The 13,667-nt window shown below is 32.0% G+C and overlaps 2 protein-coding genes across 2 annotated transcripts in view; one reads left to right on the top strand and one right to left on the bottom strand.

The window, feature by feature from the left end:
* sl (small wing phospholipase C gamma 1) overlaps window positions 1-7,126 on the bottom strand; it is a 34,906-nt gene extending 27,780 nt beyond the window's left edge. The window contains exons 1-6 of the mRNA XM_023157711.2: window positions 6,831-7,126; window positions 5,185-5,577; window positions 4,291-4,429; window positions 3,725-3,878; window positions 3,353-3,669; window positions 1,392-1,671 (exon numbers count right to left, since the gene is read on the bottom strand). Of these exons, the coding sequence (XP_023013479.2) occupies window positions 1,392-1,671; window positions 3,353-3,669; window positions 3,725-3,878; window positions 4,291-4,429; window positions 5,185-5,557 (1,263 nt within the window). The 5' untranslated portion in view covers window positions 5,558-5,577; window positions 6,831-7,126. The remainder of the gene's footprint in view (window positions 1-1,391; window positions 1,672-3,352; window positions 3,670-3,724; window positions 3,879-4,290; window positions 4,430-5,184; window positions 5,578-6,830) is intronic.
* Window positions 7,127-8,670: 1,544 nt separating this feature from the next.
* aurA (aurora kinase A) lies at window positions 8,671-11,726 on the top strand. The gene is made up of 2 exons (XM_023157713.2): window positions 8,671-9,363; window positions 10,918-11,726. The coding sequence occupies exons 1-2, from the start codon at window positions 8,823-8,825 to the stop codon at window positions 11,454-11,456; spliced, it is 1,080 nt and encodes a 359-aa protein (XP_023013481.2). The 5' UTR covers window positions 8,671-8,822; the 3' UTR covers window positions 11,457-11,726.
* Window positions 11,727-13,667: the final 1,941 nt, after the last annotated feature.

The raw sequence follows: 13,667 nt of genomic DNA, 5'->3' as shown, positions 1-13,667 counted from the left end.
CGGGGCTGATACTCAGTGCTTTGATAATTTTGAATAGAAATATTAAATCTCGATGTTTTCGACGAGCCTCATCATTATTATTGTTTGAAAAGGTTGAGCTGGTCGTTCATTGAATCCGAGAATCATTTGCCCTGAACAGATGTATTATTATAGAATCATAAGAGAAGTACAAAAGAGAATGTTCTTCACATGTGAAGTCCTAAGGACAGACGTAAAATTTGTGAATAAACACAATGAAGCATTACAGAAACAAATTTTGTTTCCACTCTGATTTTTTTTACGAAATTGGTGACACATCCAATAAAACTGAAAATCAAAGGAGACTAACTTTTTGGAATGTCAAAACTTCTATCTCTGGAATTCCAAATGAGGCAATGAAATTTCTCATCAAAAATGCATTACACACTTTGTGTGTAATGCATTTAAGTTCATAATTAGATGCAATAATATAGCATTGTTGTAAATCATGCCCGAAAGAAAATAACGCCGGCCGCCACTGGTAACCATAAACCAAACGTGACGTAGATAAGAGAGCGCGAATACAACAATGTTCCCTACCGCTCTAGAAGCAGCGAGAATAATGCTACCGATTTCGACGGAACTTCGGCGAAATTTCTACGGCATTCAATTACGATTAGTATCCGACCGAAAGTTCGGTTTCGGTCGAGTTTCGGCAAAAAAACGGGTTTAGGTTTCGGCGGCAAACCTGCCGAAACTACAAACGAAATGCATTCGGGAGTTCTCGCGCTGTGATCGGTCATGTTCGGCGCGTTAAATTTCATACAAGCGACGAAGACATTTTGCCGCGTCCACGTCCCTAATCATGTCGTGACTCGTGACTTACTTTTTTATTTACTTTGTTTATTACATAAATATTAAGTACTTATTATTAAATTAGGTAACAACTTAACTGAGTATTTTTAAGGTGCAATTAATATTTTTCCTTAAATAAGGGGTTATGTTGATTTGTTGATTATCAATAAGAAAAAATGTCGAACACTGCATAACGTTGCGATTTAAAGATAAAATATGTATGCAGATGATGCAACCTTGGGCAAAAAAATATATAAAATAGATGATCCTCATATGATCCATACTAATTTATCATTTTTTAGAAACTATATTGACGAATCTTATCCTCTCAAACCTATTTTAGAAATTGTATTGACGTGTCTAAAAACTATGTGTTTCTTGAGACTAATAAAATTATTATTATTTAGTTGAAGTGTTTGTTGTACTTAAAGTGAAATAAAGTTAAGTTTGATTATTCGGTATAGTCAATTATTGGTCAACCCACGGGGAAAATCGTAACAGTATTATAATAATTATAATAATTGTCTGTACCAAAAAAATGTGTCACTCTATTTCTTCTTCAAATAATTCATTATTACCTGCATCGCAGCAGCCATTTTCTTCTGTTGTGGAAGGGTGCACTTGTCTTCAATAGATAGTATGACAGGATAATCTGAGGTCACGAAAGCATGTTTTTTGATGGTGGTGATAACATCCATGAACTTGATCCTTGATGTTAGAGTGTGTCCGTGATATATAAAAGGATAACCATCTGGTCCATCCCAACAGTCAAGCTCAATACATCGACATCCCATCCTCAAACACCTTACGTAGGCTTCTACGGAGGACTCGCTTTTGACCTGATCGCCTGTTGAATACCTAAAAAATTAAAATGTTCATTACTTTTTATTGTACAAACTTGATCACTGGAATTTAATGTAGTATAGTATCTGTAGAGACATCAGCTGGAGAAATAGATGGTTTTTCAAATTTTGTCTAATTGATACTAGAGAAATGGAGAGACTGATTCAAAGTATAGTAATGATGCGAAATTCATTCAGATTCTTCGATTTTTTTTTCACTATTGAAAATTTTGAAAATGCATTGCTAAATTTAAATAACTCCACCTACTTTATTTTTTCAACAATATTTTAAAAAAGGGCTTCATTATTGAGGAATATCAATGCTATTGAAAAAGTTCCTTATTTTATTTCATAAGACTTTTTTGAAGATGTTCAAATATTTGAATAAAAAATACAGGTGCTCAACTTTTTATTTATATATTTTTTTAATTTGAATTATTTCAATTTGTAATGTCTAACTAGGTCTTTTATAAGAAAATAAAGTTCCACTGTCAAAGTTACAATTAGAAAAAAAAATTCTGGATGGTAGACAGTGATCGAATGGACTGATTAGTACCAAACTTTTCGTATGCTACTGCATATATCTTCAGATATCATCAGTGGTTCTGTGTTGACTACGAGGACGTTGAGAAAGTGAATAAAATTGTTATAGTTGATCGTCGAATCACTATTGGAGAAGTTGATGAGGATGTCGTCATATCGGTTGGCTCATGCCATGCAATTATTTCGTAAATTTTGAACATGAAGCGTGTGGCAGCGAATTTCGTTCCAAAATCGCTGAATTTTCTTAAAAAAAACCTGTCGCATAAGCATCGCTCAGGAATTGTTGAATAACGTCGACTGCAATCCAGATTTGCTTAAAAGGGTCATAAGTGGTGATGAATCAAGGGTATATGGTTATGACTTCGGAACCAATCTCCAATTGTCCCAATGGAAGAGCTCAGAAGAGCCAAGACCAAAAAAAGCAAGCCAAGTTCGATCAAATGTCAAGGTTTTGCTGTTTTCTTCGATTACCGTGGTGTAGTGAATCAGTAGTTCTTGCCACATGGTCGTATGGTCAATATCAATACCAAAAAAACCTCCGGTATTGTGGAGAAACAATTCATGGCTTTTGCATCATGATAATTCGTAATTTTTTCGCCAAAAACAACACCGTAATCATGCCTCAGCCACCGTATTCACCAGATTTGGCCCCATCAGGTTTTTTTCCTGTTCCCAAAATTGAAGACAGCTATGAAAGGACGGCGTTTTGCGAATATTGAGGATATAAAAACCAAATTACTAAGAGAACTCAAGGACATACCAAAAAGTGCATATCAGTACTGGTTCAAGGATTGAAAAAAACGTTAGCACAAGTGTATTATATCTGAGGGGGACTACTTTGGAAGAGACAAACTAGAAATTAATAAATAAATAAATATTTTTTGAGAAAAATGCAAGTTCACCATTTTTTCGAACAGACAACGTTGAATTAATTTTGCGAAAGTGTTTCAGCTTACAAATTGATAAATCCACAGTTCAATTTTTCACTCAGATCATTCAAGTATGCAATAACAAGAAGATGACTCATAACACTGCCTGGAAGATAACTTCAAAACATTATCAAATAAATCAACCATTTAAAAATGTCAAATCACAGATAATTGATCGCTAATAACAAAATTTTACAAAATTACTTAGTATTTTATATTACTTACGTGTTGTGTGACGAGGAGATCCAATAATGAGACAATGGCCTAGACATATCTTGATAAACTGAATTTTTAGTGGGATCCCACAGATCGTTCTCTTTGGAAAATAAAAAATCTAAAAACTCTGGAATAGTAAAATAAGGTTCCTGGATTTCTCGCTGAGGATCTTTCAAAAAATCGCAGATGAATCGTGACACAGCTCTGTCATCGTTACCCAACTGATCTTCCTGTTCATTCCTGAGGAAGCTTTCAACTTCTTGTAGAGTCACCGTTTTCATATTAGCAGAATACTGTTGTAGTTTATCGAACAAATCGGTTGCGGCCTTTAAAGAATGTGCAAATGAATTGTGTTTCAAGCTGAACAAACTGAAAACTCACCCCTTTTTCAAGTAATGCTTTTTGGTGTAAAGTAGCAAAGTCGTCAAAGCCAATTTCTCCTCTCTTTCTTGTGTCCACTTCATTGAAAATTTCCCTGAGTTTTGTGTTTCCCATTTTCCGGGGAAATAAGGACTTTAAATCTTTTAAATTCACTCTAGAAATTACGTGATTTAAATAAAGTAGTTTTGATAAAAATAGTTGTATTTCATAAATAAGAAATATTAAATTACACACTCTCCAACTACAAAAACTAGTTGGGTTAGAAATTTTATTGTGTTTCTCCCAATACAACATCATAGTAACTGAAGTATCGATAAGCAATCACCCTTTCAAGTATTCCAAATTCAAACCTTCATCTGCCAATTGTTACTCTCACCTCAACAAAATCATCAGTTAGTATTTTAATGTTCAGTTCAACAGTTTTCAAAAAATAGTAATTTACGTCTAATTGTTTTTTAGTAGTGCCACAACAGTGGTGATTTTAGAACCACAGTTTAGGTTACTTTTGGAACACATCATATAATTTTTTTTGACATGAGTCTACCTATGATTTTTCATATACTCACGTTTCCTTACCGCTGGCCATTATATAAAATTCTCTTCTCAGATATACTTGTACTTGTAGGGGATATGGTGCCTTTATTGATTCTTCAACTAAATATCTCAATCCTCTAAGAAGTCGCTCACATTCTTCTTTGGAAGAAGCTAGGAAAAATTAAAGCAAATAATAACATTGCATAGTCTTTTTATTTAATTTCAATTGCCCAACACTTTGAAAAATATATTGTGTTGAATCAAATTGATACCACAAGAATTAGATATCAAGTTGAAATTATTACTAATGTTAAAAATTGGTAGTACTAAAAAGTGATTCCTAAATGAAAGACACAGAGATATATATGAGATAAAATATTTAAATCATATACATTGTTGTGCAGTAACTTATACAGAAAGATTTTATACACAGGCTTTGATATCAACTTTTCTCCAGAGTTTTATAGGTATATTCATTTCGTCAGTTTTTGAATGTGATGTCTCGTAGAAAGGTATATTGTATACTCTCAATTTTTTCAATGGTATTCTTATAAACAGGGGCCAAACACAGGCTACTTATAAAATATGAGGTCTGACTAATGAACAGTATAATATCTATTGAAATATTACACTGTTATCTGGATATTTGAGAAATCTCGCGAACTTCTTTTAAGGAATCCCAACACTTTTATAACTTTTCATATGAAATTTGAAATATGATCATTGCAAGTGATGATAATGATAATACATTTCATTGTGCATTACATGAATCATGATTACAAAGCTAGAGTGGTTAGAAAATAAGAGAAATTTTGAGTTAAATAATAGGGGTCTGAAATGGAATACTTCAGGAACCCCAAAGGAACATCTACTTTATTGTACATATATATCAAGACATCTTAACAACTACTTGTTCAATCACTCACCTGCAACACTCAACACTCTGAGATTGAATTCATCTCCATAAAATACAGCAAAACATTTGTCTTCAACTTGTTTTGACTCGTCAGGCCATTTCTCGAAGTCTTTAGACCAGGGTCCCTGTCTAATTTCTTTAACTTTACATAAATCCACCTCACCTTCATTGCCTAATTTTGCAGCAGGAGTCAGTCTTGTCCAAATCAACTGTTTAGTTTCTCGTTTTATCGCAAGCTTAATTGAAAGGGATTTCAAATCAGGTCTTTTTCTCCATGAAAATTTTATTATTAGAGTTCCTCTTTCTAACTGACTTATTATTTGTTCTTTTTCTGGTATGTAACCAGAACCAGGTGACAAACCACCATTGAATAATTTCAACATGTCTTCTGATCGATAATAAACTGAAAATTATTACATTTACTTTGTGTGATCGAAAATTTTCAAGTAAGTAATATCTGATATAATATTGTTTTGTTTGGTTTCCGGGTTTTGCCGTGGTCTTCTTTAGTTACAATCTCCAAACTTTGCAACTGCAACAGTCGTCTTCAGTGGCGTGGTCAAAGTATTCTTCCAGAAACCAAACATAACATTGACGCCAGCCATGAAAGCCTACATTCCTATATTAGATATAATATTCTCTATAAGGATATCAATCTCTCAAATTATTTATTAAATAATTTTAAAGACATCAATTTTTGCAGGTTTTATTCCAGAAAGGAGCAGAAAGATATTTAAGGGTGAATAATGTGAAAGTGGATTCATGCACCAGTTTAAAGTCATATGTTGCAAGGTTCAAGTCGTGAGAATTCATGTTTTCTATTTGTTACTACTGAAAAATTACAACTTTTGCAAATAGATATTATGAGTAAGTGTTATAATGTAATATCAAACTGATATCTATGCACTTGCATGAATATTGCCACTGAAAATTATTGATTTTTTGGGGCTTGCAACTTATAACTTAAGATTGGCAGCATAAATCCATCCTAAAAATAAAATAGTCAGAGGTAGAGTAAACCAAAAAAATAATTCATGATCCAAATAATGTAGAGCTTGAAAAAAATTCTTTTACATGAAATTGGTCTTGAAGTCGTCATCAAAATTTGAAAATAGAGAATAAAAGCTAGTACAAGCCCAATTGAAATGTTGATGTAATTGATAGTGGAATTAAAATGGAACTGGAATTTCTTATAAGTACATGCCAATATGCATGTATAAACTTCATTTCTTAAGTTGTTCTGTATCAACAATAAAATTACCTCTTTTGTGAAAAAAATGTGGTAGCTTCTTATATATTACAAAAACTAGGAAGGTTGATACAGAATTGGAAGCTACTAACATGTGAAGTGTATACCTATAAGTTACATACAAGTCCTGTAAATCAATTTGGAAAGATGAAAATTAAATTCCAATTGTTGTCTATTCCAATTGTTGTTATCTCTATGATTATTATCTCTACTGATAGAACATGGACAATTTGTGGACAGTGTGCTTTTTGGTGGAATTTTTCAGAATTTGGGAGAAATTTCAGTTTTATAAACGGTCTCAGGCTTTTGAGGAAGTTGAATTTTATTTTTGGTTTATTTGTGGGGAAAATGATGTAGAAATTCACAATGGACAAGAAGTCAGACCAAATATCGAGCTAGCTACTCACTTTTATTAATTTAGGCAGTCATATTTGCTTCCCTAATAGAGAATACTACTGTCAAAGTAAAAGGAACTTCAGGAGGTTTCAGTATGTAGTTTGAACAATTCTCAAATTACACTTCAATTAAAATCAAAACAGGTCTTAGAAAAAAAATGATTGGAACCAAACCACAGTATTGGTTCTTGATATGTTTGTTCTAAAATGAAATTTGCTCATCGCAACATAAAGATATCAACTAAAATCTTAACAGATTATTCTGCAATAAAATATAAACCAAAACCTTTCCTGTCACTGTCAAACAGTGTCAGTGTCAGTCAAAAGCAAGAAAATTTGCATTTCCTGATCCCCGTCACTGTTCTGAGCACAATGTTCTCTGTCACGAACTTACTTAGTGTTCTGTGAATCAATGATTCACTGTAAATCCAGTGTCGTAGTAATGGGTTTTATCATTTCATTTAATTGAACTCTGGTTAAAAAATATACGTCATGGTCGTTAAGGAAAGAAATACTCATCTGTGTAATGATCGTTAGTGTCACATTTATATTTCATAAATCGCGGCAAGCTGACGATATTCTTTTGGAAACATAACACGAATTGTCAAGGCTATATTGAATAATTGATAAATGTGTTGTAGATCTCTTTGTGAAGAATCAATAATTTCATTCAACGAATTTACTGTCACATAAATCAATGTGTCATCGGCAATTAGTTGTATTTCACAATTTTTCATAATTCTACGAATATCATTTATCTATAGGATGAACAATAGGGGTTCAAAAACAGACCCGTGTGGAATACCATGTTTTGTTAAAATGTGATCGATCCTAACAGATATAATGATAGAAAACCATAATAATGAACTCAATGTAGCAAAACGCTATTCTTTCACCCAAAAATATATATATAGCATTCTCAATAAAAAATTGAAAACTATGAATGTTTAGGTTCAGACCAATGTTGAGGGAGCAAATGCATTTTAGATGTAATTTCAACTATTATCGTGTAACTTACTTTCAAATTGATGAATTGTTATCGGTGGGGGTCGAGATTGGTACAGTCGTTCAATATTACAGAAACCATATACCTTCTGTAAAAAAGCTGACTGTAACTTCAAGGTTGACATGCTGATTCATATTTCCTGCAATTTTTTTAGATTTGTCCACAAACTGTATTCGTTCAGTATGTGTTCTTTATCGCAAAAAATACATGAAACAACATTTTTAGTTTTTATTTATTATTGAAAGAAAATGAAGGCTGACCGTAGATAACAAAGTGTTCGCATAAAAATGGTACAAATGCTCAATGCGAAAGTTATTTTTCCATTTACAACAAAAATGCGAATATTCGAGATATTCTGTTAACCTGATTTGATTTCGGAGGTTTGATGTTATAGATATGTCAGTCTCTCTTGTTGATGACTCCAAGTATTGCCTAACCTTGAACTTGGCTATATGCTATACCGTACTGATGACAGCTAATGAGCCAGAAACACGGGTCGACACGTGTCCACGGTTTGCATATTTTAGGAGTGCTTTGTCTATGAATTTCCCCAATTTTTTGTGTATATCAAATCCACTCATGAAACTATCATCTATACTTACTCATATGTATTACAATATTTATGGTTTCAACTGCAAAAGAGATATTTTGCGTTCATTATTCAATTGCAATTATTTTATGGCATACACTTTCACAGTACTTTCTATTTCCTCTTTTCAAACAAGATCACCATTAACGTTGGTAAGTAATACAGATTTAGTCAAAAAACGTTTATTGGCATGTTCATGTGTTGAAATCACCGACGGTTATGTCGATGGTTGAAATATGTGGCCCAGATGTTTTTGTGTTATGTGGTTTTGTGGATGTGAGTCGCTGACTGCTGACACTCTGACAGTAAAAACCGTTATCAATCAGATTATATTCGTGTAATTTAAACGTATTCTATGAAATACTTTTTAAAAGTTACTTTCGAATAGTATTTGGAATTGAATATTAGTATGGCAAATAAATATTCATCTCTGAATAGTACCTCACAAAACAAAGAAAATGAAAACAGAGGTTTGTTTCTTCAAAACATGATAAAAAATATTAAAGACGCCAATAAACCTAAATCTGTACTTACGGACGTTAATGATAGACTTGTTAAAAAAGAGGGAATCGAAAGTACTGTGAAGGTGTCATCAAAATTAGCTCAAGTCGTTGATTCGAAAACCGTCGCTTCTTCCTCGAAAAACGAAGTTCCATCGAATAAAGATCAGTCACAGAAACACAAATGGACTTTGGCTGACTTCGATATTGGCAAACCTCTAGGAAAAGGAAAATTTGGTAACGTATACCTAGCACGAGAAAAAAAGTCGAAATTTCTAGTAGCATTGAAGGTTTTATTCAAAACTGCTATTAAGGAATTTAACAATGAACATCAAGTTCGAAGAGAAATTGAAATTCAAAGTCACTTACGCCATCCAAATATTTTAAGAATGTATGGTTATTTTCACGACGAAACAAGGGTGTACCTCATATTAGAATATGCTCCTAGTGGTAAGTACTGAAAATTGAAATGTAATGCATTTAACAAAAATAATTTTTCCACACACTAGAATTGTTCTCACCAAGTAAGAGGGCGAAAGGTGGGGAAAATTATTTTTTCCATTTCTTGCGTTAAGTAAAATTATTTTGTTATACTCAACTAAACAGTTCCAGTTCTACCTGTTCGTGAATATAGATAGATGGAAATGTTTATTGATTCTTATCGATCATTTACACATGACATAGGTTAGGTCAGTTAGACGAAAAAATATTACATCGAAGATCGAAAACCGGAATAAAAAAACATCTGAAATATATTTAAAACGGCCAAATAATAAAAACTAAAGTATCAACTCAGTTTCTGAATCAATTCTTTTATCGGGTTGACCTGTTGATACCTTTTTATTGTGACGGTGAATACTTTGTCAACGGCAGAATAAAATATCAAGCCATACAAAATGAGAAATATTCTTTGAATTCACTATTACTATCTGTTACAAGGTATTTTATAATAGACCATTTTGCCATTTACTAAGTATTTTCAGCCGCTAAGTAGCTCCAGCCGTCAGCCAAAGGGCACTTAAAATTCGGAAAGACTGGAGGGAAACATCATCAGCACACATTCTTCAGCTCTGCAATATATTTTCCAATGGAACCTAATTGTTTTCCCCTGAGAAGATTAGTGTGTTGATACTCCCAAGACATTAGCCAACTGATGCCACTAAAACCTCAATTCCAACAAAATATGTAAATCCATTGTCTTATCACTAGATTTGTCATATATGAATATTGAATCATCATTGATTGTTTCGGGTAGATGGTTAATATATAATGAAAATAAGAGTGGACCTAAAATTCCCCCTGTGGTTTGAATAAAGAAAGTAGTTTTTGGAAGAATCATAAATTTTAAATCAATATATATATAATTATTTCGACATTAGATACATGTTAAAAACATCTGACATTGGATACAAGTTAAAAACCATTCTACATTAGAACATATACTTCAAACAAAAAATATATAATAAAATAAAATTCTGATGTGTTTGATGCTGTAAATTTTTCATCAAGAAACTCTTGTATTGAGTAGTAGCTTTCTTTGAATCAATGTTTCCTTTAAATTATCTTCAAAAAGTTTTTTGTTCATATCCTTTCAACTCTTCCAGCTCACATATTTTGTTATAGAATTTTGTTCCCATTTAATGTGGATGTTCTTGTCCTATTGACAATCTTGAGGAGGATTGATTGATCCTGTCTTTATACCAAGTATTATGATAGTGGATATTTTTCCTCGCTGTTAGATAAACATTTGTATTCATATGTACAATTGTAGAAAAAATATATATGCAAGATAATGTCATTTTGCCAAGATCAACAAAGCGGTTTCTACATGAAGCTGTTTTTGTATTGGTAAAGAGTTTACCAGAGTTGTGTGCTAGTCCAAAATATAGCATCATCAGCCTGAATTATTCTAAAAAATTTTGAGGGCTTACTAAAAAATTTGCAGGTTTTTGCATTTGTTCTACTAATGTCGGCCTTGAAACAAATAATATTTTTTTATTTCAGGAGCCTTATATTCCAAACTTATTGCAAGTCCCAATAAAAGGTTTCCCGAGGAAATTTGTGCAAAGTACATTGCTCAAATAGCAGATGCTCTACGATACTGCCATACCAAAAAGGTTATTCATCGGGATATCAAACCAGAAAACCTGCTATTGGGTTCAAAAGGAGAAATCAAAATAGCAGATTTTGGATGGTCCGTTCATGCACCTTCTTCAAGAAGAACGACTTTATGTGGAACACTCGACTACTTACCCCCTGAGATGGTAACTGGAAAAACCCACAACGAGAAAGTCGATTTATGGAGTCTTGGAGTGCTTTGTTATGAATTTCTAACGGGAAGGCCGCCATTTGAGTCAGCAAGTTATGACGATACTTATAGAAGAATAAGTAAAGCACAGTTTACATTTCCTCCCTACGTTTCAGATGAAGCCAAAGATCTCATCATAAAGTTATTGGTTGTGAATCCCAATATGCGCCTAGAATTGAGCGAAGTACTAAAACATAAATGGATTTCCAAATATTCGGAAAGTCCAGGTCAATGATGCGTAGTTTTACTTAGACAATTTTTTAATGATATGTTGGTAGACCCAATGAATGCCTGTCGTAGGTGTTATTTTTTACGATAACTCTACTCAGTTTCTGGTGGTACTTAAAAAATATTGAATTCAATTGTACTTTTTCTTAAGTGAAACTGACTGTTGAACAATTGTTTCGTTTGTTTTAACAAAGATGGATGTCCCATTTTTATTGAACTGATTGCTTATTTATATATTTTCAATTTGTTTGGAACGTAAATATACAAATTATTTGAATTGGTTTTTATTTTTTCATTTCTAATCAGATACATTTTTTGTTGGTTGCTTGCTGTAGAACAGCCACTATTTATTTATTTCAGCATATTCAAAATTAATTCAATCATTATTTAATTAATTTTAACACAGATAACTTGAAAAAAAAATTGAGTTTCTTTTATATTCCGAACATAGATCAGTTTTTCCCAAAAGTAACATTTCTAAATTATTACAAAATGTCTTTGTAATAAGTGCAGGCAGAGTGAAAGATAAACCCATGGCAACAACACTTCGGAATTTTCTTTTAAACTTTTTGGAAACACTTCACACATCAAAACGGTAAAAACACTATTCTTGACGCTCGTCACATCAACTAAGTTTTCAATTTTTCCAAATCAGTTTGAGAGTATACACGAGGAAAGTGTAAGCAATTCTGTGGCAGGATTATTCATTATTGATTGAATTATACGAGTTGTCAAATCATTATTGTACTTTTCATCTCTTCAAAACTAAAGAACATTGGTGAAGTAACCAATTTTTTTTTATAAATTCCTTGTATATAGAAGTTCAAAAACTGCAGTTTTTGCTTTATTTCAAAGAGGCAAGTGAATGTTGCGCAATCTAATGAGAAGAGAAACTGACACCTTTGCTGAAATTGTGTTTATCGCCCAGATGCGACATCTACATATTGAAACTAAGCTAGATAAATATAGAATATTTAATGAAAACTTCCGTTCGATATTCATAGATTCATGTGAGGAATATGTTTCTAGAAATTTAATGATAGTTTTTATAGGAAACCGTTTGTCAATATCAATAAGATATAATTTTTTCTGAAAATAACGGCATCTATCTCTCAATACATTTTACTAGGTGAACTCACCTCTAATGTAATAATCTATTTTTTTAAAACATATCAAGAATTTTCATCAGAATATCTTTATGTATTGCAGCTTTTATTGGAATATTGAAATTTCTGAAAAAAACTTTCGTAATATTAGAGTAGAATCAAAAGATTTGAGATAATGTTCTTTTTTCGTGGCAAAAATCCTATCGTATCGTATTGCCCAATTATCTTTCCTTTGATTCATTTTCAAAATGATAACTTTCCTATTTGATAGTTTCAAACAAATAAATTGAAAATTTTTTCTCAAATGATTCTTTTTCATTCAAATCAATATTTGTTAAAGAGGCTAAAAGTTATATACAGTGTCATCCCCAAAGTATGCACCACATGGGAAACTTTTTTATTAAGGGTTTTTCGACAAAAAGTTATTCTTGATAAAAGTTTGTGCATCCCCTAAAACTAAACATGCACCAACAAAATACAAGACAACACACGTAATATACGAGGAGCCTTCAAATATTTGATTTTGTGATAAGAGCAAAGTACTCTTATTTTGAAAAATCTCGGGAAATGTTATTTAAAAAAGTTGTTCACCATTGAAAAATACATCTAGATTTGGAGTCATGGCCATCTAAGTGAGGTTTTATTTTTTTACCCATTTTTGAATATGGGGACTACGAAAAAAAATGTTTGCTAAAATGATAAATAGACAGCATCCTGTATACGACGGTTCATTTCAAAAGCCAATATTACAAATTACACAAAGTTATTTTTTGTTAACAATGAAAATTACTCAAAATTGTACAGTATTGAAACAAGAACTCAATATTCTATAATATTAAATCACAAAACATCAAAATAAAATAGGTATTTCGGAACAAACTCGTTGATTTTCTGGAGATTTTCTTGTCCAAAATAATTCTCCAAAATAATCTCCAGAAAATCAATGAATTTGTTCCAAAATAATTATTTTATTTTGATGTTTTGTAATTTGATATTATTGAATATTAAGTTCTTGTTACAATAATGTATAATTTTGAGTAATTTTCGGTGTTAACACAAAAAATAAAATAACTTTGCACCAAAAACTTCGAAAATTATTTTACTCTTCAAAA

This window comes from Leptinotarsa decemlineata, unplaced genomic scaffold (assembly GCF_025532065.1).
Source record: "Leptinotarsa decemlineata unplaced genomic scaffold, Ldec_3_MD MMD2_tig00026328_RagTag_RagTag, whole genome shotgun sequence".
NCBI lineage: Eukaryota > Metazoa > Arthropoda > Insecta > Coleoptera > Chrysomelidae > Leptinotarsa > Leptinotarsa decemlineata.
Note: the sequence above shows the minus strand (reverse complement) of the source record. Positions and strands in the feature narration are given on the sequence as shown.